We start from the raw sequence: 26,246 nt of genomic DNA, 5'->3' as shown, positions 1-26,246 counted from the left end.
ATCCTTCCTCACAGACTTGCTGCATACTATTTCTGCCTGTTCAAAAGCTATCCTATCCTCTGATCCATAGCTCTGGTTCCCATCCCCCTGCCAACCTAGTTTAAACCCTCCCGAAGAGCTCTCGCAAACCTCCCACCCAGGATATTGGTGCCCCTCCAGTTTAGGTGCAATCCGTCCTTCATGTACAGGTCCCACCTTCCCCAGAAGATATCCCAATGATCCACATATCTGAAGCCTTCCCTCCTGCACCAGCACTGTAGTCACGTATTCAGTTGCACTCGCTCTCTGTTCCTTGCCTCACTTGCACGTGGCACCGGTAGCAATCCTGAAATCACTTCTCCGCTTGTCCTGCTCTTTAGCTTCCAACCTAACTCCCTAAAATCACTTTTTAGATCCTCATCCCTTTTTTTAGCTATGTCGTTGGTGCCTATACGCACCAAAACTTCTGGTTGCTCCCCCTCCTCCTTAAGAATCCTGAGACTCGATCCGAGACATCCCTGGCCCTGGCACCTGGGAGGCACCATACCTTCCGGGAGTCTCGCTAGCGACCACAGAATCTCCTATCCATTCCCCGAACCATTGAGTCTCCCATGACTATTGCTTTTCTATTCTCCCTCCTTCCCTTCTGAGCCACAGAGCCAGATTCAGTGCCAGAGACCTGGCCGCTAGGGCCTTCCCCGGTAGGTCATCCCCCACACCCAACAGCATCCTAAACGGTATACTTATTTTGAAGGGGAACGGCCACGAAGGATCCATGCACTGCCTGCCCGTTCGTTTTCCTTCCCCTGACTGTAACCCAGCTACTCTTGCCCTGTACCTTGGGTGTGGTTACCTCCCTGTACCTCTTGTCTATTACCCCCTCTGCCTCCCGGATGATCCGAAGTTCATCCAGCTCCAGTTCCCTAACACGGTCTCTGAGGAGCTGGAGTTGGATGCACTTCCCGCAGGTGTAGTCAGCGGGGACACCGGTGGTATCCCTCACCACCCACATCCTACAGGAGGAGCATGCAACTACCCTAGCCTCCATCCCCTCTGATCTTACAGAATGTTACTGCCCTGTGGACCAACTGGAACTCCGCCCTCCGACTCTGCTCCCAGTCAGCTGCACTCTGATGTGTTAGGCAGGTTGGTTCGATGTGGACTGCACTCGATGCAGGGAAGTTAGAAACAGATGTCTAACACAGGAGACACTGTTTTATTCAACTCGATGAACTGCTGTACATATTCAGCTGTGGGTCGACACTATACTGATCTGACTAGGGACCTTGTAGTAGCCTGACCAGACTTATACTAGCTACTGGATGGTGTTTGTGCTTGCTAGCTCGTGGACTCTGACTGTCTCAGTAGCTGGGTCCCGAGAGAATGGGAAACCTAGTGCCCTCTGGCTTTATAGTGGTAGTGTCCTGTCTGATGATTGGCTGTGCTGTGTTGTATGCTTACTGGTCATCCTATGTGTCAATCACTGCCTGTCTGCATCTCATTATATACATGAGTGGATATTATGACACACTCTCTGTAAACGCCCGGCTCCCTTCTCGCTCTTTGAGGAAATTAAATGAAAGGAGCACCTTGCTCCCTCCTCACCTAACTCCCTCAGTCACCAAACTCTCACTATAGCACTCAAATGCACCCAGATTCAGCACTCCCTCAGTCACCAAACTCTCACTATAGCACTCAAATGCACCCAGATTCAGCACTCCCTCAGTGTCCAAACTCTCACTACAGCACTCAAATGCACCCAAATTCAGCACTCCCTCAGTCACCAAACTGTCACTATAGCACTCAAATGCACCCAAATTCAGCACTCCCTCAGTCACCAAACTCGAACTATAGCACTCAAATGCACCCAAATTCAGCACCCAGGGCACCCAAATTCAGCACTGTAGCTGGCTCATCTGTGACTCTGGCCTCTGAAAACTGGCCTAATCCAATTAACTAATTAATCAGCTCCAGCTGCAAGTAGAACCTTTGTTTAAAGCTGATTGGAAATTCACCTTCTACTAAACCAAACAGCAACTTTTAAGTTGATTAACTAAATAAAAGAAAGACTAGACTATAGATAAAAATTAACCCTGAAGATCCCTCAGTCACCAAACTCTCACTATAGCACTCAAATGCACCCAAATTCAGCACTCAGTGCAAACCAATCTCTTAATCTCTTTAATTTTATTATCGTCATTCTCCTTGATTTCTATAACTGCACTGTTCCTCTCATGAGTATGTATTTAGAACCCTATCTACATTCTCCGGCTCCACACACAAATGACCACTGTGGTCATGAATGGGCCTACTCTTTCCTTAGTTATCCTTTTACCCTTAATGTACTTGTAAAACAACTTAGGGTTATCCTTTATTTTACCTGCCAATATCCTATTAGGTCCCCTTTTTGCTCTCCCAATTTCCTTTCTAAGTTCCCTCTTGCACATTCTATACACCTCGAGGCTTCTGCTGTTTGAATCCTCGATATCAGCCATAAGCCTTCCTTTCTCTCTTTATCCAATGCTGTATATCCCTCGATATCCAGGGTTCACTGGATTTGTTGGTCCCACCCTTTTTCTTGATTGGAACATGTTGGCCCTGTACTCTCCCTATTTCTTTCTTGAGTGCGTCCCATTGTCCTGTCACAGATTTACCGAAAAGTGTCTGCTCCCAGTCCACTCTGGCCAAATCATATCTGATCTTATTAAAATCGGCCTTCCCCCAATTTAGAAATTTAATCCCAGGCCCATCCTTGTCCTTTTCCATAACAATCTTGAATCTGATGGCATTATGATCGTTGTTTGCAAAATCCTCCCCCTCTGATACTTCAACGACTTGTCCAGCTTTGTTCCCAAAAATTAAGTCCAGGACTGCCCCCTCTCTTGTAGGCCCTTCTACATCCTGTCTTAAAACGTTCTCTTGGATGCATTTTATGAATTCCGCTCCCTCTAAACCTTTAACATTATGGCTTCCCAGTTAATATTGGGGAAGTTAAAATCTCCCACTATCACTTCTCTATTACTTTTACACTTAAAGAACAAAGAACAAAGAAATGTACAGCACAGGAACAGGCCCTTCGGCCCTCCAAGCCCGTGCCGACCATGCTGCCCGACTAAACTACAATCTTCTACACTTCCTGGGTCCGTATCCCTCATCCTATTCATGTATTTGTCAAGATGCCCATTAAATGTCACTATCGTCCCTGCTTCCACCACCCCCTCCGGTAGCGAGTTCCAGGCACCCACTACCCTCTGTGTAAAAAAACTTGCCTCGTACATCTACTCTAAACCTTGCCCCTCTCACCTTAAACCTATGCCCCATAGTAATTGACCCCTCTACCCCGGGGAAAAGCCTCTGACTATCCACTCTGTCTATGCCCCTCATAATTTTGTAGACCTCTATCAGGTCGCCCCTCAACCTCCTTCGTTCCAGTGAGAACAAACTGAGTTTATCCAACCACTCCTCATAGCTAATGCCCTCCATACCAGGCAACATTCTGGTAAATCTCTTCTGCATCCTCTCTGAAGCCTCCACATCCTTCTGGTAGGGTGGCGACCAGAATTGAACACTATACTCCAAGTAACCATCGGGGGCGTCATTCTCCGACCCCCCGCCGGGTCGGAGAATGGCCGTTGGCCGCCGTGAATCCCGCCCCCGCCGAAGTCTCCGGTACTGGAGATTGGGCGGGGGCGGTGTAGCGCACAATGACTTACGAGAGAGACGAGAAGTGATGAAGTCGATTCAGGCTTTATTAAGCGAGACTTGTCCCCAGCAGTTCAGCAACAGAATGAAGCGGCGGGGAGAAGCTCGGGTTCTTATACTCCGCCTTCAGGGCGGAGCAAGGAGTCAGCAGCCAACCAGGACCCGGGATCTGTCAGCCAATAGCATCACGGCTTCACAGTCCCACATGACCCCTAATACATACCACCACATTCAATCCTTGTTAAAAAGGAACCCGGCGGGGTGGTGGTTCGCATGGTGGTAGGGGTTCACAAGGCTGGCCCTGGAAGGAAAATTTTGGACATGTTACTACAGTTTTAGCCCTACACTGGGCTATGTACAAAGTTTGCGAAACTATTTCCAATATTAGCAAGAGAAAACATTTTTTTTGTTACAATACAACAACATTCTTGGTGTCACGCGGATGCCACGAGTCGAGCGGGCGGTCTGGTCTTCCTCGTCGATCGTCTCAGCCCCGGTGGTGGTGCAGGTGCTTGTTCAGGCGTTGTCGTCTCCGGGAGTGTTTCGGTGTTTGTTCCTGTTTCACTCCTGGGCGGGCACGGGAGGAGGACCGATCCTCCCGGGAAGGGGGCGGTCGCGGGGTGCGCCGGTGGTAGGGAGGGGATGATCGGTGTCGGGGGGGTGTGTGTGTTGCCGGCGGGCACCAGGTCCCGCAGGGAGATGGTGTCCTGTCGGCCATCGGGGTACGCCCCGTAGGCGTACTGCGGGTTCGCGTGGAGAAGGTGAACCGTCTCGACCAACGGGTCCGATTTGTGCGCCCGCACATGTTTCCGGAGCAAGATGGGTCCTGGGGCCGCCAGCCAGGTTGGCAGCGACGTTCCGGAGGAGGACTTCCTGGGGAAGACAAGGAGTCGCTCATGAGGCGTTTGGTTAGTGGTGGTACACAGCAGCGACCGGATGGAGTGGAGATCATCCGGGAGTACCTCCTGCCACCGGAAAACTGGGAGATCCCTGGACCGTAGGGCCAGCAGGACGGTCTTCCAGACCGTGCCGTTCTCCCTCTCTACTTGCCCGTTCCCCCGGGGGTTGTAGCTGGCCGTCCTGCTCGAGGCTATGCCCTTGCTGAGCAGGAACTGGCGCAGCTCGTCACTCATGAAGGAGGACCCCCTGTCGCTATGGATATACGCGGGGCAACCGAACAGTGTGAATATGGTGCCAAGGGCTTTAATGACTGTGGCCGCTGTCATGTCGGGGCAGGGGATGGCGAAGGGGAAACGAGAGTACTCGTCCACCACGTTCAGGAAGTATGCGTTGCGGTCAATGGCGGGGAGGGGCCCTTTGAAATCCAAACTGAGGCGTTCAAAGGGGCGGGAAGCCTTGATCAGGTGCGCTCTATCCGGCCTGAAAAAGTGCGGTTTGCACTCTGCGCAGATGTGGCAGTTCCTGGTGACTGTACGGACATCCTCCACAGAGTAGGGGAGGTTGCGGGACTTTATGAAATGGTAGAATCGAGTGACCCTCGGGTGGCAGAGGTCCTCGTGGAGGGCTTGGAGACGGTCTATTTGTGCGTTGGCACATGTGCCGCGGGATAGGGCATCGGACGGCTCGTTCAGCTTTCGGGACGGTACAAGATCTCATAGTTAAAGGTGGAGAGCTCGATCCTCCACCTTAAGATCTTGTCGTTTTTTATTTTGCCTCGCTGTGCATTATCGAACATGAAGGCTACCGACCGTTGGTCGGTGAGGAGAGTGAATCTCCTGCCGGCCAGGTAATGCCTCCAATGTCGCACAGCTTCCACTGTGGCTTGGGCTTCCTTTTCCACTGAGAAGTGGCGGATTTCTGAGGCGCGGAGGGTCCGGGAGAAAAAAGCCACGGGTCTGCCCGCTTGGTTAAGGGTGGCCGCCAGAGCTACGTCGGATGCGTCGCTCTCGACCTGGAAGGGGAGGGACTCGTCGATGGCGCGCATCGTGGCCTTTGCGATATCCGCTTAGATGCGGCTGAAGGCCTGGTGAGCCTCTGTCGACAGGGGGCAGGTAGTGGTCTGTTTTAGCGGGCGGGCCTTGTCTGCATACTGGGGGACCCACTGGGCGTAATATGAAAAGAAACCCAGGCAACGTTTCAGGGCTTTGGAGCAGTGGGGGAGGGGAAATTCCATAAGGGGGCGCATGCGTTCGGGGTCGGGGCCTATTATCCCATTGCGCACTACGTATCCCAGGATGGCCAACCGGTTTGTGCTAAAAACGCACTTTTCCTCGTTGTATGTGAGGTTCAGGGCGTTAGCGGTCTGGAGGAATTTTTGGAGGTTGGCGTCGTGGTCCTGCTGATCGTGGCCGCAGATGGTTACGTTGTCGAGATACGGGAACATGGCCTGCAACCCGTGCTGGTCAACCATTCGGTCCATCTCCCGTTGGAAGACCGAGACCCCGTTCGTGACACCAAATGGGACCCTTAGGAAGTGGCATAGACGCCCGTCTGCCTCGAAGGCTGTGTACTTGCGGTCACCTGGGCGGATGGGGAGCTGGTGGTAGGCGGACTTGAGGTCCACGGTGGAGAAAACCTTATACTGGGCAATCCGATTTACCATGTCGGATATGCGGGGGAGAGGGTACGCATCTAGCTGTGTGTACCTGTTGATGGTCTGGCTATAGTCTATGACCATCCTTTGCTTCTCCCCGGTCTTTACTACTACCACCTGGGCTCTCCAGGGACTATTGCTGGCCTGGATTATGCCTTCCTTCAGCAACCGCTGGACTTCAGACCGAATAAATATCCGGTCCTGGGCACTGTACCGTCTGCTCCTAGTGGCGACGGGTTTGCAATCCGGGGTGAGGTTTGCAAACAAGGACGGCGGTTCAACCTTGAGAGTTGCGAGGCCGCAGATAGTGAGTGGGGGTATTGGGCCGCCAAATTGAAATGTTAGGCTCTGCAGGTTACACTGGAAATCTAATCCCAGTAATGTGGGCGCGCAGAGTTGGGGAAGGACGTAGAGCCTGTAGTTCTTAAACTCCCTCCCTTGCACCATTAGGTTCGCGATGCAGAACCCTTTGATCTCTACGGAGTGGGATCCTGCAGCTAGGGAAATCTTTTGCGTACTTGGATGGATGGTCAGAAAACAGCGTCTTACCGTGTCTGGGTGAATAAAACTTTCAGTGCTCCCGGAGTCGATCAAGCATGATGTCTCATGTCCGTTGATCAGCACCGTTGTTGTCGTCGTCTGGAGCGTCCGGGGCCGTGATTGATCCAGCGTCACTGAAGCCAGTCGTGGTAGTAGTGTCGCGGCGTCTTCTTCGGACCCTGTGGAGCCGTCGATGCTGGGGTCCTTTGTTGTCAACCAAGATGGTGGCGTCCATGAATCGCACGCGGCCGGGGTTGGACAAAATGGCCGCCCCCATGGATCGCACGTGGTCGTGGGTGGACAAAATGGCCGCCCCATGAATCGCACGTGGCTGGGGGGTCACAAGATGGCGGCGCCCAGCCTCCCCTCGTGGTGCCCGGGACCCAAAATGGCGGCACCCGCGGGTCGCACATGGGGCGCTGGGGGGTTGTGGAGCGTTTGGGCTATGCTGGGCTCGTTCTTCTCCGGGGATTGCGGCGACCCCCCGGGACCGGCACACTGCCGCGTAATGGCCCTTCTTGCCGCAGCTTTTACAAATAGCTGCGCGGGCCGGGCAGCGCTGCCGGGGGTGTTTCGCTTGCCCGCAGAAATAGCAGCGGGCCCTCTCGGGATGGTCTGGCGCTTTAACCGCGCAAGCCTGCGAGGGGGGGGGTTTGTCGCGACGGGGGTCCACGGAGCCCAAGGGGCTGCTGCGTGGTCGGGGCCGTAGGCGCGGGCGTTTTGCGAGGCCACATCTAGGGAAGCTGCAAGGGCCCATGCCTCTGAGAGTCCTAGCGACTCTCTTTCTAAACGTCTTTGGCGGATTTGGGGAGAGTTCATACCTGCCACAAAAGCCCCGCAAATTAGCATGTCCATTTGTTCCATCGCGTTCACGGCGGGCAGCTGCAGCCCCGTCCCAAAATTAGCAGCGCGGCGTAGAATTCTTCTAGCGATTCTCCGGGACGTTGCCGTCTCGTTGCGAGTTGGTGGCGCGCGTAGACCTGGTTCACGGGCCGAACATAGATGCCCTTCAGTAATGCGAGCGCCGTCGGGAAATCCTCTGCGTCTTCTATGAGAGGGTAAATTTCCGGGCTTACCCTCGCATGCAGGACCTGCATTTTCTGGTCTTCTGTGATCCGGCCGGGGGCCGTTCGGAGGTAGCCTTCAAAACATGCTTGCCAGTGTTTAAATACTGCTGTCGAGTTCGCTGCGTGGGGGCTGATCCACAGGCATTCCGGGGCGATCCGGAGCTCCATAGTCTTTTAAGCTCGCTTAATAAATTGTAGCGCACAATGACTTACGAGAGAGACGAGAAGTGATGAAGTCGATTCAGGCTTTATGAAGCGAGACTTGTCCCCAGCAGTTCAGCAACAGAATGAAGCGGCGGGGAGAAGCTCGGGTTCTTATACTCCGCCTTCAGGGCGGAGCTAGGAGTCAGCAGCCAACCAGGACCCGGGATCTGTCAGCCAATAGCATCACGGCTTCACAGTCCCACATGACCCCTAATACATACCACCACAGGCGGGAATCGGGCCGCGCCGGTTGGCGGGACCCCCCGCTCAATTCTCCGGCCCGTATGGGCCGAAGTCCCGCCCAGAAATTGCCTGTCGCGCCGGCGTAAATCAAAGCTGGTATTTACCGGAGGGACCAGGCGGCGTGGGCGGGCTCCGGGGTCCTGGGGGGGGCGCGGGGCGATCTGACCCTGGGGGGTGCCCCCACGGTGGCCTGGCCCGCGATCGGGGCCCACCGATCCGCGGGCGGGTCTGTGCCGTGGGGGCACTCTTTCCCTTCCGCCTCCGCCACGGCCTCCACCATGGCGGAGGCGGAAGAGACTCTCCCCACTGCGCATGCGCGGGAAACTGTCGGCGGCCGCTGACGCTCCCGCGCATGCGCCGCATTTCCGCGCCAGCTGGCGGGCACCAAACGCCATTTCCGCCAGCTGGCGGGGCAACAAACGCCATTTCCGCCAGCTGGCGGGGCGGAAATCCCTCCGGCGTCGGCCTAGCCCCTCAATGTTGGGGCTCGGCCCCCAAAGATGCAGAGCATTCCGCACCTTTGGGCCGTCGCGATGCCCGTCTGATTGGCGCCGTTTTTGGCGCCAGTCGGCGGACATCGCGCCGTTGGGGGAGAATTTCGCCCCAGGTCTCTGGCATTTGCCTACATATCTGCTCTTCTATTTCTCTCAGACTGTTTCAGGTCTATAGAACACTCCCCCAATGTGATTGCTTCTTTTTGGATTTTAAGTTCTATCTATATGACCTCAGATGTAGAGCCTTCTAAGATGGCATCCCTTCATCCTGCTGTAATTGATTCCCTGATCAAAATTACGACTCCCCTTCCTCTTTTACCTCCTTCCCTGTCCCTTCCCTTTCCTGAAGATTGCATATCCTGGAATATTGAGTTGCCAATCCGGCCCCCCTCTCAACAATGCCTCAGTAACAGCAGTTACATCATATTCCCATATTTTAATTTGTGCTCTGATGAGTTGGATAAACTCATTTATTGGATAAACATATGGATGATAATGGCATAGTGTAGGTTAGATGGCTTTTGTTTCGGTGCAACATCGTGGGCCGAAGGGCCTGTACTGCGCTGTATTGTTCTATGTTCTATGTTCTATAATATCTGCCTTGTTCGTCAGACTCCTTGCACTAAAATAAATACCATCCAATCTTGCCGAGCTCCATGGTAACTTAACTGGTCTAAACATGCTATGCCTTCCTGACTGACTTGATGTCTCCTCTAATTTTGGCTGTGCATCTCTCCCTGCTGAACCTTCTCCCAAGGTCCCAGGCCCCTGCCAAGTTAGTTTAAACCTTCCCCAACAGCACTAGCAAACCTCCCTGCAAGGACGCTGGTCCCATTTTGGCTCAGGTGCAACCCGTCCGCCTTGTACAGGTCCCACCATCCCCATAAATGGTCCCAATGTCCCAGAAATCAAAAGCTCTCTCTCCTGCAGCACCTCCCCAGCCACATATTTGACTGGATTAACCTTCTATTTCTACATCACTAGCACGTGGCAAGGAAGTAATCCAGAGATTACTACCTTCTGGGTCCTGTTTTTTAATCTACTTCCTAGCTCCCTAAATTCTGCTTCCAGGACCTCATCCCTTTTCCTGCCTATACCATTGGTACCAATATGTACCACAATATCTGTCTGTTTGGCCTCCCCCTTCAGTATTCCCTGCAGCCATTCAGTGACATCCTTGACCCTGGCACTATGGAAGTCTCTTTTGCGGCCACAGAAATGCCTGTCTGTTCCCCTTACAATTGAATCCACTACCACAATAGCCCTGAAATTCTTCCACCTCCCCTCTTGTGCATCCATGATGCCATGAAGTTCGCTGTCACAGTTTTCCCCTACACAGTCATCTCAGCCAACAGTATCCAAAATGATATAACTGTGAGAAAGGGGGATGGCTACAGAGGACTCCTACACTACCTGCCCTCCACTACTCTACCTGGTGGTCACCCATGCCCTTTCTGCCTGCTCAGTCCTCACTTGCAGTATGACCACCTCACTGAATGTGCTATCCACGACCTGTTCAGCATCATGAATGCTCCATAGCGAATCCACCCTCAGCTCCAGCTCCAAAATGCTGTTAGCCCGTAGCTGCAGTTGGACACACTTCCTGAACACACGTGGTCACCAGAAATACCTCCTCCTTTTCGATGTCAACATTCCCCAGACTGTCCTCACACCCTACCCAAGAATCAACTTCCACAAAGCCCTTCTCTTTGGTGAACACTCATGCAAAGTACTCATTTAGACCCTGAACTCTTTTTGAAAGTATTTGGATTTGGGTCGTAAGTGCTGTAAGTTACACAGCTATGGGCCGGGTACATGATGGTGGGACTGGAAAGGGCACCTGGGTGTCCTTGGGCTGGCATGGACAAGATGGGCCAAATGGCCTCCTTCCGTGCTGTAACTTTTCTGTGTTCTGTTCTATTCTATAAAGTGTTGCACAAATGTCAATACATTAGTTAAGAGCCCATGGGGTTCGGGGGGTAATATCTTAGCTTGGATGGAGGATTGAATAACCAACAGAAAGCACAGTCGGGATAAATAGGTATTTTTATGGTTGGCAAGCTGTTGGCACACTGGGCCCTTACTATTTACAATCTATATTAATGACTTGGATGCAGGATGTACTATAGCCAAATTTGCAGATGACAACAAAATAGGAGAGAAAACAAGTTGCAATGAGGAAACAAGACATTGACAAATGGATATGGATAGGTTAGGTGAGTAGGCCAGAATTTGGCCCATGGGATTTAATCATAGAATCATCGAATTTACAGTGCAGAAGCAGGCCATTTGGCCCATCAAGCCTGCACTGGCCTTTGGAAAGAGCTCCCTACTTAAGTCCATATCTCTACCCTATCCCTGTAACCCAGTAACCCCACCTATCCTTTTTGGACACTAAGGGCAATTTAGCATGGCCATTCCACCGAACCTGCAACCTTGGAACTTGGGAGGAAATGGAAGCACCCGGAGGAAACCCACGCAGACATGGGGAGAACGTGCAGACTCCGCACAGACAGTGACCCAAGCCGGGAATCGAACCTGGGACCCTGGAGCTGTGAAGAAACAGTGCTAACCACTGTGCTACCATGCCACCCGATGTGGTTAAGTGTGAGGTTATCCATTTTGGTCAGAGGAATAAAAAGACAACTTATTATCTAAATGGAGAGAAAGTTCAAAATGCTTTAATGCAAAGGGATGTGAGCGTCCACATGCAACTTATAGGGCATTGATGAGAACACATCAGTTTGTGTCTTCTTACTTCCTGAAGGATGTAGAGAAGGCTCAGAAAAAGTTCACTAGATTGATTTCAGGGATGAAGGACTTGTCTCATGAAGAGAGATTGAGCAGTTTCGGCCTATACTGTCTGGAGTTACTAAGAATGAAAGATCTAATTGAGGTATATAAGATGCGAAAGGTGATTGACAGGGTAGACGGAAAGCAGATGTTTCTCCATGTTGGACATTCTAGAACGAGGGGCCATAGTTTCAGGCTAAGAGGTGGAAGATTCAAAATAGAAATGAGGAGGAATTATTTCACTCTAAGGGTCGTAAACCTGAGGAATTCTCTACCTCAGAGTGCAGTGGATGCCGGAACGTTAAACAGATTAAAGGAGGAGATAGATAAGTGATGCACGATCAATTGCACAGAGACGAGAGTTGAATACAACTGAGGCTTTATTGCTCTAAGATGTGTGGCCTTGTACAGCAGCTGGCAAAATGGCTGCTGTATAGGGAGCACACATATTTATACTCCGCCTACTGGGCGGAGCCAGCAGGCAGGGACTACCCCCATACCTGTAGTACAGGGCCTTACCACACATCTCCTAATATATACAACAGTGGTGATTACCACATTCACCCCCTGTTAAAATTGAGTCCGGCGGGAGTGGTGGAGAACTATATACAGAGCAAGTTTAATATACAGAAGCGAAAAAAAAAATTATTTCTGAAGTCCAGTACAAGGTAGTTTGATAGTCCCGAACCAATTATAGATTTAGCCGGTCCGGGGCCTTGATGTGGTGTTGGGAGCGATGCAGTAATGGTGGCGATTCCGGTGTTGACTCCGGGAGCGTGCCGAAATCCTCTTCAACCTCGGGCGTGGGCAGGGGAAGGACGGATGGTCCTGGTGGGGTTAATTCTGGGAGCGCCGGGGGAGGGGGGTGGAGCCGGGCCGGAGGGGGGTGTGTGTGTGTGGAACATGCTGGTGCCAGGTCCCTGAGGGAGACAGTATCCTGGCGGCCGTTGGGGTACGCTACGTAGGCATACTGGGAGTTAGCGTGGAGTAACTGCACCCTTTCAACCAATCGGTCCGCCTTGTGGAGTCGGACGTGCATACAGAGGAGTAGGGGTCCTGGAGCTGCGAGCCAAGTCGGGAGTGACACCCCGGATGTGGACTTCCTGGGGAAGGCAAAGAGACGTTCATGGGGTGTGTCGTTAGTGGCGGTGCCTAGTAGTGACCGAATGGAGTGCAGTGCATCGGGGAGGACCTCCTGCCAGCGGGAGACCGGGGGATTTATGGACCGTAGGGCCAGTTGGATGGCCCTCCAGACCGTCCCGTTCTCCCTCTCCACCTGCCCGTTTCCCCGGGTGTTATAGCTGGTCCTCCTGCTGGAGGCGATACCCCTGCTGAGCGGGAACTGACGCAGCTCATCACTCATGAATGAGGATCCCCTGTCGCTGTGGATGTAGGTGGGGAAGCCGAACAGAGCGAAGATTGTGTTGAGGGCTTTGATGACGGTGGCAGACGTCATATCGGGGCATGGGATGGCGAAGGGGAATCTGGAGTATTCACTACCACACTGAGGAAATATGTGTTATGGTCGGTCGGTGGAAGCTGAGGCGTTCAAAGGGGCGGGAGGCCTTCACCAGGCGCGCACGGTCTGGCCGGTAGAAGTGCGGTTTGCACTCCGCACAGACCTGGCAGTCCCTGGTGATTGTCCGTACTTCCTTGACGGAGTAGGGCAGATTGCGGGCCTTTATGAAATGGTACAACCGTGTGACTCCCAGGTGACAAAGGTCATCGTGCAGGGTCCGGAGTCAGGCCACTTGTGCGCTGGCACATGTACCTCGGGATAGGGCATCTGGGGGCTCGCTGAGCTTGCCGGGGCGATACAAAATCTCGTGGTTGTGGGTGGAGAGCTCGATCCTCCACCTCAAGATTTTATCATTTTTGATCTTACCCCGCTGTGTGTTATTGAAAATGAAGGCTACCGACCGTTGGTCAGTGAGGAGAGCGAATCTCCTGCCGGCCAGGTAATGCCTCCAATGCCACACAGCTTCTTTTTCGACAGAGGAGTGCCGGATTTCGGAGGCATGGAGGGTGCGGGAAAAGAATGCCACGGGCCTGCCTGCCTGATTGAGCGTGGCGGCTAGGGCGACGTCTGATGCGTCGCTCTCCACTTGAAAGGGCAGCGTCTCGTCTACTGCATGCATCGCGAATGGGTTTGGCCATTCTAATCGGGAGTTAGCCATTTTAAGTGGCTACTTTAAGTGGCTACATACCCTCCTTGTGATCCTAACGCGAAGCGTGAAGGATCACATCATGTTGTTACTTTCCATTCCCTGACCGGGGGGGGGACACCTCCTACATGGCCTCTGCACTGACCATAGCTATGCACAAAAAATTTTAACTAACAATTCTAAGGGCGCTATGTCAGACAGGGACATGCATTACAAAACAATAAACTTGGAACCTCTAATTTATCCTTAATATACTACCCTCATTAAACATTCCATTATCCTACCTTCCTCAATCATCCAACAAAATCACAGCATTTCATATAGTCTTTCCTGGCTTGGCAGTCAAGCTCAGGACAATTTTTTTTTGCTGCCCTGTTCTTTTGCAGAACTGCCCTAACCTGCTTGGCCATACTAAGCGTGGTCGGGTTGAACCAAAATTTGCCTACTGCGCTAATTTTGTTAATATATTCGCCTATGTTGAGCGTTGCAGGGGCTCTTGCGGATTTCACCATCTTCCAGACACACTGGTTGACTGGATCGAATGAAAGGCGGTGGGAATTCATGAAATCAATTCCCAGAATGTGTTCTGCTGTGTGGGGCAGGTCAACTAAAACCACGGGGTGCTTGGTGGTGATGGTTCCTATTTGAATGGGTACAGGGGCTGTGATGTATCCCTGCTGTGAATGGCCTGTAAAGCCGCTGAGGGTGATAGTGGCTGTAGTGGGCCACGTGTCCTTTTGAAATAGGGTGGAGGAATTTATGGTGGTGCGGGACCCTCCAGTGTCCCAGAGAAATTCGATAGGCTGTCCCCGAATTTTCGCTGCAACTACTGGTCGCCCTGACCTATCCCAAAGGGTGTCGCAGACCCAACTGGGGGAGCCCGTACACCGTCAGTCCGTTCCGGTCAAGTCCATCTGATCCGAACGGGCGCTAACGCTATGGATGGGCTCTGTCTTTTTCTTAATCAGAGTGCCCGTCTGCTGGGCTCTCTTGGCTTTTTAGGGGCATTGCACTCTTGCGAAATGTCCCAGCTGTCCACAGTTGTAACATTCTAGTGACTTGGGTGGGGGGCTGTTCTTTCCCTCATTTACCCATGCGGGGTTCTGGTGTGTTGTTTTTACTGCCTGCATGTCTGCGGCGGCCTGCTTTTCCTCGCTATTATTAACGTTGGGTTTGCTCTGAACAGATTGCTCCCAAATGCGGGACAATCTTTTCACTACCCACTTCTCGTTATGGGCCTCCTCTGAGGGATCAAAACTCGTACAGGCTTTCTGTCCTGCATCGGTGGCATGGGAGATAAGGGTGCGGGTCCATTTGGCCATGTTGTCTGGGGACAAATGGGCACGGTCTACGTCTCCGAAGACTACTGTGAATCCACAGGCATCCAGCGAACGCTGTGGGGTGCTCAGATTTCTTCTGCCTACATTTGTTGAGGCCATCTACAGGGTCACCCCGGTTATACCCAATCGCATCCAGGATCGCGGTATGCATTTCTGCAAGGGTGCCTCCTCCTACGCGGCCTTCAGGACCCGCGACAACGCAGAATCGCCGAGCAGAAACTTATAGCCAAGTTCCGCACACATGAGTACGGCCTCAACCGGGACCTGGGATTCATGTCGCATTACATTCATCCCCCACCATCTGGCCTGCAAAATCCTACCAACTGTCCTGGCTTGATACAATTTACACCTCTTTAACCTGGGGTTACCCCATCTCTGGATCTGTAAAGATTTAATCACCTGCTAATGCTCGCATTCCTAGCATTGTTTGGCATCTTTGAATTTGTCTATATATGTGTTTCTGGGTCAGACCTTTGCATTCACCTGAGGAAGGAGCAGCGCTCCGAAAGCTAGTGACATCGAAACAAACCTGTTGGACTTTAACCTGGTGTTGTAAGACTTCGTACTACATTCTGTGGGTCGGGAAGGGCTGCTGCTACCGACGGATCTAAACTTAAAACCGTGAGCTTTACATGCTCTCGCTCATCCAGGCCGTACATGTTCGCTTGACGTTTAACTGTGGCAAAGAAATGGTGGGTGTCTGAGGCGGGGAGGAACGGTGTGATCTTCTCGCACGCGTCCCGTAATTGGGTCACTGCTAAGGGGGTGGAATATAGAAATTCCACATCGTCCGATGTGGCTGTGCGGTGGGTGGTTACAGGGTTCATTGGAGCCTGAACTATCTGCTGTGTGGGGGGTTGGGGTGCTTTTCTCTTTTGGGGCTTTCCCTGCGCACATGTTCCCTGAACATATCGCTGCGCTGTTTCGTGTAACTCTTCCCAATCAGGGCCGTCTTCTTGGTCTAACTTTTCCCCAAAGGTTTCCTGAAATCCTTTCTGAACAGAAAGCAGTGATTGCAGCTCTGCAATCTGCTTCCGGCACTTTGCATGATCTATGGTGCTCTGTCTTTATTCTGTGGTTGCAGCGTGGAGTGCTCTTAGTGCTGCCTTGGGATCACTACACTGTTTCTGTAGCGTCTCTACCTGTTTTTCTGTCTCTTCTCTTACCAGGACTGAACGTTGCATGTCCTGATAGGCCTTTTCATATTGCGACTGGAAACTGCTTAAATGCGCCAGACAAGACTGGTGACCCCGTTTGGCGTCAGCCACCCCACCATCTTTTGCTGCCAATTTCCTCCTTAACTCTAAATTCTCTTTCTCAACTTCGCTTACATCGACTTTACTCATCCGATGTATGCCCTCAACTTCTTTGCGGAGCGTCTTGACGACCTCCTCTGTGCCTCGCAATTGTGCCAAACAGGACACGATTGCCATCGGCTTGCGAGCCTTTCCCAAGCTCTTTTTGTGTATCTCGCTCAGGTTCTCCCACCAAGTATGCCCTATACTTCCGGGACCTGATTCCTCGTTATCGCAGAAATCATTCCACAGGGGCCATCCTTTGCCCTTGAGATATTTCTGGATTTCCTCCTCCCAGATGGGACACTGTCCCACTCTACTGCTGCTGGTCGCTGCGACCGCAAATTCCTCAGGGTTCATGAGGCGCTGCATTGCCTGCCTGGCCATCTTTCCTGTCCGACTGCTTCTTCTAAATTTGGAACAGGGGGCTAAGGCAGTGTTGTAAATGCGGGTACGGCTTTCGCTACTTTCCGAAAATACAGACTTCCGACAGTTTTGACGCAACAAAAATCTATCAGTTTTATCTTATAGCCCTGTTAGTTACGCATGAATACACACACTTCCGAATTATGACTATTGATCAGAACTGCTTGAACACTTGTGGTTTTCTGTTTCCAATTGGGTTTCTAATTCAAATTTCTTGGGTTCTCCCGGAATGGTTTTCCACTTCTAGATCGGGTCCCGTCAGGATGTGGCCAAAATGTTGCTTGTTTTAGCCTTAGTTTAATTGCTCTTGTTCAATCACCTTTGCTCTTGAGTCGCCAGGTATCTTTCTGATACCGCCACGTGGTTCAAGTCCGAGTAATGATCAATAATCCAACACACCGCTTAGTAAGAGTTAAATCAACGCACATTTATTATATACAGCAATCAATACTTATACATTAATTCTACTTCTGAGCTACTTCCTACAACTAACAGGCCAATACTTAACTTTGGAAATGGCCCACCAGGTCAGGGAAACGAATGGCCTTTCGTATGGGTTCTGAGCCTGCGGGATTCAAAGCGGGTACAGGTCGATAGTCAGGAGTGCCTATCTCGTAGCGAGCGTTGGAGTAAGACTTACGATTCTCGCGGCTGTTGTAGAAGGTCAGCAGAAGGGTCTTGAAGGGTGCGGAGAGGAGAAGAAGGGTCGATTTGAACTTGGCCCCTATTCTTATAGTCCCCAGGGGCTTCCCGCCTCTCGGGGCGGACCTTGTACCTGGTTCCAAGTGATTGGACTTGGTCCCAATCACTTGGTTCGATATTCTCCAATGCTGGACCGATTCCTTGATCGAGTGGTGGTCATTCACCTCTCTTTGTGTAAGCTTCTGCTGGCGCCGGAAAGTCTGGGTTGGCTTTGTGTGTCTAATTTGTAGCATATTGTTCCCGGGGATTGCTACTTAATATGCAGATGGCTGGTGTGTTGTTATGTTGATGGCTGCAGGTATCGATTCTGTCTGGCCTCCCCAGAGGCGAATACATAGTTTTGCCTGCAGCTGTCTGTTTGAGTCCTGTTGGCTGATTTTCCCATCAGCCTCTCCGTTCGCCATTTTAAATCGGGGTTTGGCCATTCTAATCGGGAGTTAGCCATTTTAAGCGGCTACACAACACAATTTGGGGGGCTTGAATCCAAAAGTAGCTCCATTGTTCCGAAGTAAAAGTGTTTCATATTTAGAGTTCCCCTTGTCTTTTAAATTGATTGTGGAATAACATTCTGAAAACACTCCCATCCCGAGGGAATCTGATAATCACAGAGGTGAATTTCACAAATGCTGAATGTTATTCCTCTCCTTCACAGATGGGAATCAGTGTGAATCCAATCCTTGCAGGCATGGTGGCTCATGTCGTGATGGTGTTGGACAGTATGAGTGCCTCTGCAAGCAGGGTTACAAAGGCACCAACTGTGAAATTGGTAAGATCCACGAGAGAGAACAGTTCAAAATCTATCATTGAAAACGGATTTATTTACAAGGTAAATGTGAGGTTGGGGTGGGGTGAGCAGGGGTCTCTGGAGGAGAGTGCAGTTAGCGCACTTGCACTGGGGGAAAGTAGGTTGGGGGTAAGTCTGTGAGGAAGGTGTCCTTGTGGAATCCAGAGGAACATCCTGAGTCGACACTGAACCTTAATGCACCATTTAAAACCTACTTTGTCGGGACCCTCCTAAACCTCAGCAGGCTTGGTCTCATTGCACAGATCTCACAGCGACCAATAATGCCCACATGAGAAGCACAGGCCCCACACAAGGAGCTTATGGCAAGTTGTGAGCATATGGCACATCCACAGTGAGATGGGGCTCTGGTGTCACTTCCTGCTGGGACTGGTTGGAAGTGGGCAGATCTGCAGTAGAGTGAAAGTCTGCAGCTAATGTGGCCTGTAGATTCTCCACCGACAAGATGCCCCATTTCACCGGCACATCACTCATGCCTGCGGATTTCCCGACGACATGGGGTTGCCCACAATGGGAAACCCCGTTGGCCGGCTGCCAGGACGGAGAATCCCACTGCCAGCGGGGGCGCGCTGCGCTGGAAAATGGGTGCGACCATTTTCCATCCCTGATTTGTAGATTACTGGGCAAGTTTCCAACTGGACCTCACTCACCCCCAACACCCACCCTGAAAATAACCCCACCCAGAGTTAAGTGAGTATCGCTATGTCTCGTTATGTCTGCTCCATGATTCATTTTTGATGCCTTCCAGATATCCCAAAGCTATGCAATCTGGACAATGGAGGATGCCAGCACTATTGCCGGGTCCAGCGATACCGTGTCAAGTGCTCCTGTGTAGACGGTTATGCACTTGGAATTGATGAAAAAACATGTGTTCCACAAGGTAGAAAAAATATTTTATGTGCTTTTATTTCCCAAGCTTTGCCCACTTACAACTTCCCTCATCAGTGACTAGGGGAAGGGGATAAATAAAATTTCTTATGTCCCACCAGAACCAATTGTGGAGCAAAGGGGACTAATCTACACAAAACTGTACAAGCTTTTGTTCTTCACAGTAACCTTGTAGAAATGTATAAGACATTGAGGAGGTTATACAGGATAGATGTTAAGAGGATGTTTCCCCTTACGACTGGAATGAGAAAAGATTTGTGAAGGTCTTCAAAGTTTGGAATTCTCTTCTCCAGATGGGGGAGGGATGTGGTGCCGCACAGCTTACTGCTGCTATTATTTTTTACGTTCTTTACATATTAACTTGACAACTTGGCCGTAATTCTCTGGCCATTGTGATTCTCTGTTCCCGTCGACAGCTCACTGCCATCCGTGGGTTTGCCAGCGGCGTGCGGTGGCTTCAATGAAAAATCCCACGGACAAGCGACGGAAGTATAGAATCCCACTGCCAGCGAATGGCACACTTACTGCCAAGAAATACGCAGTTGGGGGACCGGAGAATCCAGTCCATTATCTTATGAGGAAAGGTTGGATAAACTGGCCTTATATCCACTAGAGTTTAGAAGAGTGAGGGGGTGACTAGATTGAAGTTTATAAGTTCCTGAACGGTATTGACAAAGTGGATGTTGAATATTTTTAAAGTGGAGGTAGATGGATTCTCATTATGCAAGAGAATGTAAGCTTATCGGGGATAGATAGGAATGCCGAATTCAAAACACAAACAGATCAGCCACTATCTTATTGAATGGCGGAGCAGACGTGAGGGGCTGAATGGCCGACTTCTTTTTAATAATAATAATCTTTGTTATCACAAGTAGGCTTACATTAACATGGCAATGAAGTTACTGTGAAAAGCCCCCAGTTGCCACATTCCAGGTTCAGGTACACAGAGGGAGAATTCAGAATGTCCAATTCACCTAACAGCACGTCTTTCGGGAATTGTGGGATGAGACTGGAGCGCCCGGAGGAAACCCACGCAGACACGGGGAGAACGTGCAGACTCCACACAGCCATTAACCCAAGCCGAAAATCAAACCTGGTACCCTGGAGTTGTGAAACAACAGTGCACCGACTGTGCTACTGTGCTGCCCTAATCTGTGTTTGCATATTCGCATTAACTCACAACTTGCCTGTGAATGGGCAAAAAACAATCCTTTTGTTGTCCTCTGCTTTCACAAGATTGACACTCAAAATAAACTCCTTCATGTCGAGAGACAACAATGCCAGACTCCAGTCATGCACTTACAAAGTTGAAAAAATGTTACTTCTCATTGTCCTCTCTGAGCTTGGCATATGAGATGCAAACCAATCTTCATACAACAGAATGGTTGACTCTAACTTAATTTAGCTACTAATTTTGCAAAACCATTTTGGAAACTGGGAACTGTAGAGGGTTGATACAATGGACATAGAGTCCTGATCAATAATATAGAGATTTGCCCAGCAGACAAGCACTCCTGCAGGTCAATGGACATAGCTCTGGTCACAATTCACAAAAATATCATTGGCGGCATGGTAGCACAGTGGGGACCTTTATAGCATCTCCCAGTCAGCGACACATGGGCACATCTGGGAGGTGACAGATGCCCCGTTCAGGAGAGAGCGCCAATTTGTCCAATTCCTCCTGTGTCCCGAAAGCCAGGCTGCAACTGCAAGTTCCCTGAAAATGTCAGGGGACTGCACATCAGACCATAGACCATAAGATACAGGAGAAGAATTTGGCCACTCGGCCCATCGAGTCTGCTCCGCTATTCAATCATGGCTGATATTTTTCTCATCCCCATTCTCCTGCCTTCTCCCCATAACCCCGATCCCCTTATTGATCAAACACCTATCTATCTCTGTCCTAAAGACACTCAGTGATTTGGCCTCCACAGCCTTCTGCGGCAAAGAGTTCCACAGATTCACCACCCTCTGGCTGAAGAAATTCCTCCTCATTTCTGTTTTAAAGAATTGTCCCTTTAAGATTGTGTCCTCTGCTTCTAGATTTTCCTACAAGTGGAAACGTCCTCTCCACATTCACTCAATCCAGGTCTCGGAGTATCCTGTAAGTTTCAATAAGACCCCCCTCATCCTTCTTAACTCCATGGAGTACAGATCCAGAGTCCTCAACCGTTCCTCATACGACAAGCTCTTCATTCCAGGGATCATTCTTGTGAACCTCCTCTGGACCCTTTCCAAGGCCAGCACATCCTTCCTCAGATATGGGGCCCACAACTGCTCACAATATTCCAAGTGGGTCTGACCAGAGCCTTGTATAGCCTCAGAAGTATTCTAGCCCTCTCGACATGAATGCTAACATTGCATTTGTCTTCCTAACTGCTGACTGAACCTACACGTTAACCTTAAGAGAATCATGAACAAGGACTCCCAAGTCCTTTTGTGCTTCTGATTTCCTAAACATCTCCCCTCATTTAGAAAATAGTCTATGCCTCCATTCCTCCTTCCAAAGTGCACATCCTCATACTTTTTCACATTGTATTCCATCTGCCACTTTTTTGCCCACTCTCCTAGCCTGTCCAAGTCCTTCTGCAGCCTCCCTGCTTCCTCAATACTACCTGTCCCCTACAGATCTTTGTATCATCTGCAAACTTAGCTACAGTGCCTTCAGTTCCTTCTTCCAGAGCATTGATGTATGTTGTGAAAAGTTGCGGTCCCAGCACACACCCCTGAGGCACACCACTAGTCACCGGCTGTCATCCTGAAAAAGACCCCTCTATCCCCACTCTCTGCCTTCTGCCAGTCAGCCAATCCGCTATCCATGCCAGGATAAACTTATTTAACAGTCTCCTATGCAGCACGTTGTCAAAGGCCTTCTGGAAATCTAAATATATCACGTCCACTGGTTCTCCTTTGACTAAGTTCCTTGTTACTTCCTCAAAGAACTCTAACAGATTTGCCAGACATGACCTCCCCTTGATGAAGCCGTGCTGACTCAGTCCTATTTTATCATGCACTTCCAAGTACTCCGCAATCTCATCTTTAATAATGGACTCTAAAATCGTACCAATGACCGAAGTCAGGCTAACCGGCCAATAATTCCCCGTCTTCAGCCTCCTTCCCTTCTTAAACAGTGGTGTTACTGTTTCTGTTTCTGGGGCTTGGGATCGGGACCTGTAATGTTTACTACTCCTGGGATGTTGCCACAGTTGTGCTTGTGCTGGGCAAATGCTGCTTCATTTCTTTTCAAGACCTCTCTAGCCGCTTTGTCTGTGGTAATGGTTTCTGGATCAAACCAGTACTCTCCTACTGAGCTGATTCTGTGGGCATAATCTCCTACTGTGAGCGTGGCGGGGGCTTGCGCTGCTCCAGCCATTTTCCATATGCATCGGTTGACTGGGGCGAATGAAAGGTTGTGTGCACTCATGAGATCTATGCTTAGGATGTGTTCTGCTGCCTGGAGTAAATCTACTAAAACAACCGAGTGTTTTATTTTAATATTACCGAGCTGTACCTCCACAGGGGCTGTGATGTGTCCCTGCTGGAGGTGACCTGTAAATCCACTAAGGGTAATGGTGTCCGTAGTGGGCCATATCTTTCTTTGGTACATGGTGAAGGAGTTTAATGTAGTTCGGCACCCCCCTGTGTCCCAAAGAAACTCTACGGAGTGTCCCCGGACTCTGCCTGCAACTACCGGTCTTCCGGACTTATCCCAAAGGGTATCGCAGACCCAAGTTGGGGAGTCCGAACACTGTCAATCGGTGCCATTCATGGCCGAATTTTCTGGTCAGGTGCTAACACTGTGGATGGGTCTGGCATTGTTTCTTGGGGAGGGGGCATTTGTGTGCTGATTCCTTTGCTGCTTCGGGGGGGGTGTCCTTCGTGTCCGCAATTATAACATTCCTGTGTCTTGGGGTGCTGCGCTGTACCTCTGCCTTCATTTACCCATGCGGGGTCTTGGTGTGCCCTTACTGGATTCATTGTGGTGTCTACTCTCTCCTGCTCTGTCTTTCTCTGTACAGACTGTTCCCAAACTCTGGACAATCGTTTCAGAACCCACACTTCATTGTGCGCTGGGTCTGAGGGTCATAACTGGCACATGCCTTCTGTCCTGCCTCTGTGGCATGGGATAGTAACGTACGGGTCCATTTGGCCGTATTGTCTACCGATAAATGGGCGTGGGCTAACTCACCAAATACAGCAATAAAATGGATCCAGAGGCGTCCAGCAAACGCTGTTGAATGCTCTCCCTTTTTATGTCAGCACCGGTTCAGTCCTTCTACCGGATCTCCTCTATTATATCCTACGCCGTCTAAAATGGCCGTTTTCATCTCTTGGAGGCTCCCCCCTCCTACATTTTGTGGGTCGGGAAGGGCTGAACTAACTGACGGGTCAAGTCTCATCACTATGAGCTTTACTTCTTCTGGCTCATCTAAACCGTACATGAGGGTTTGTTGCTTCACTAGCTCGAAAAAGTGGTGTGGGTCTGATGTGGGGTGGAAAGTCTCTATATTCTCACCGGCATCTCGTAACTGGGTGATAGATAATGGGGTGGTATACACAAAATCAGGTTGGCCTTCCGTGGCAATCCTACGCTGCGTGATAATGGGGTTCATTGGGTTGGGTGCTGCCTGTGCAGTCGGTGGTGCGGGTGCTTTTCTTTTTGGGGCCTGGGGGGCTCTATTTTGATTCTCGGTCTCACTTACGTACCGTTGGGCCGTTTCACTGAGTTCCTGCCAATCGGAGCCGTCTTCCTGGTCTAGCTGTGGGCCAAAGCTATCTCTGAACCCACTTTGAACTGATAGCAGGGATTGCAACTTTACAATTTGCTGCCTCCACTTGGCATGATCCACCAAACTCTGCCTCTGTTCTGTGGTGGAACTGTGGAGTGCTCGGAGGGCTGCCTTTAGATCATCGCACTGTTTCCTTAACTGCTGTACCTGGTTCTCCGCCTCTTCTCTTACCATTACAGCACGTTGTGTGTCCTGGTAGGCCTTATCATACTGAATTTGGAAGCTGCTAAGGTGGGCGAGACAGGATTGATGTGCTCTCTTGACATCATCCATTTCCTTGTCCTTCGCTGCTAACTGCTCCCGGAGCTGTACATTTAATCTCTCGCTTTCACTAATACCTCCCTCTCTACATCTCTCCTTCTCCTCAAGCTGCTTGCGGAGCGTCCTCACAACCTCCTCTGTGCCTCGCAATTGTGCCAGACAGGACACGATTGCTATCGGCTTACGAACCTTAGTCAAACTCTTCTTGTTGATCTCAGTCAGGCTGTCCCACCAAGTCTGTCCTATGCTGCCAGGACCTGTCTCTTCATTTGCTCAAAATTCCGACCATAGGGGCCATCCTTTCCCCTTCAGGTATCTCCTAATCTCTTCTTCCCATACGGGACACTGTTCTGATCTGTTGGTCGCTGCGACCTCGGGCTCTTGTGGATGCATAAAGCGTTCCATTGCCTTCATGGCCATCCCTACAATTACTTCTGTCTCCTGGAAATTTGGAACAAGGGGAATAAAGCGGTGGTGCAAACATGGGTACTGCTCAAGCTATTTTCCGGTTTACGCAACTCCAGAAAGTTTCACGCAACAAAATCTATCGAGTTTACCGTATATCCCTTTGTTAGTACGCATGCAAATTACACACTTCCGAATTCTGGAGGTTTGATCGATACTGGTCTCGCTTGTGGTTTCTTTACTTTGCCAATTTGGATTCTAATTCAAACACTTTTGTGGGTTCTCTCGGAGTGACACGGTCACTTCTGGGTCGAGTCCCGTCAGATGTCGCCAATAACTGTTGCCTTTTTTCCCTATACTCTTTTACTCTGTCTTTTCTGTGGCTCTGTTCCAATTATGGCAATCAGTGAATTTGCCTTTCTTTCTTGATAGAGGTTTATAAGATGATCAGGGGAATAGATAGAGTAGACAGTCAGAGACTTTTCCCCAGGTGGAACAACGCATTACAAGGGGACATAAATTTAAGGTGAATGGTGGAAGATATAGGGGGGATGTCAGAGGTAGGTTCTTTACCCAGAGAGTAGTGGGGGCATGGAATGCACTGCCTGTGGAAGTAGTTGAGTCTTTAGGTCATTAGGGACCTTCAAGCTGCTATTGGATAGGTACATGGATTACGGTAGAATGATATAGTGTAGATTAATTTGTTCTTAAGGGCAGCACAGTAGCATTGTGGATAGCACAATTGCTTCACAGCTCCAGGGTCTCAGGTTCGATTCCGGCTTGGGTCACTGTCTGTGCGAAGTCTGCACATCCTCCCCGTGTGTGCGTGGGTTTCCTCCGGGTGCTCCGGTTTCCTCCCACAGTCCAAAGAACAAAGAAATGTACAGCACAGGAACGGGCCCTTCGGCCCTCCAAGCCCGTGCCGACCATGCTGCCTGACTAAACTACAATCTTCTACACTTCCTGGGTCCGTATCACTCTATTCCCATCCTATTCATGTATTTGTCAAGATGCCACTTAAATGTCACTATCGTCCCTGCTTCCACCACCTCCTCCGGTAGCGAGTTCCAGGCACCCACTACCCTCTGTGTAAAAAACTTGCCTCGTACACCTACTCTAAACCTTGCCCCTCTCACGTTAAACCTATGCGCCCTAGTAATTGACCCCTCTACCCCAGGGAAAAGCCTCTGACTATCCACTCTGTCTATGCCCCTCATAATTTTGTAGACCTCTATCAGGTCGCCCCTCAACCTCCTTCGTTCCAGTGAGAACAAACCGAGTTTATTCAACCGCTCCTCATAGCTAATGCCCTCCAAACCAGGCAACATTCTGGTAAATCTCTTCTGCACCCTCTTTAAAGCCTTCTGGTAGTGTGGCGACCAGAATTGTACACTATACTCCAAGTGTGGCCTAACTAAGATTTTATACAGCTGCAACATGACTTGCCAATTCTTATACTCAATGCCCCGTCCAATGAAGGCAAGCATGCCGTATGCCTTCTTGACTACCTTCTCCACCTGTGTTGCCCCTTTCAGTGACCTGTGGACCTGTACACCTAGAGCTCTCTGACTTTCAATACTCTTGAGGGTTCTACCA

At 50.5% G+C, this 26,246-nt stretch overlaps 1 protein-coding gene across 1 annotated transcript in view; it reads left to right on the top strand.

The window, feature by feature from the left end:
• The window catches only part of LOC140428229 (coagulation factor X-like), a 414,303-nt gene that overhangs the window by 86,530 nt on the left and 301,527 nt on the right, over positions 1 to 26,246 (top strand). The window contains exons 4-5 of the mRNA XM_072514476.1: positions 18,157 to 18,270; positions 19,055 to 19,186. Coding sequence (XP_072370577.1) covers positions 18,157 to 18,270; positions 19,055 to 19,186 — 246 coding nt within the window. The remainder of the gene's footprint in view (positions 1 to 18,156; positions 18,271 to 19,054; positions 19,187 to 26,246) is intronic.

Source organism: Scyliorhinus torazame, chromosome 8 (assembly GCF_047496885.1).
Source record: "Scyliorhinus torazame isolate Kashiwa2021f chromosome 8, sScyTor2.1, whole genome shotgun sequence".
Taxonomy (NCBI): domain Eukaryota; kingdom Metazoa; phylum Chordata; class Chondrichthyes; order Carcharhiniformes; family Scyliorhinidae; genus Scyliorhinus; species Scyliorhinus torazame.
This window is presented reverse-complemented; position numbering and strand designations above follow the sequence as displayed.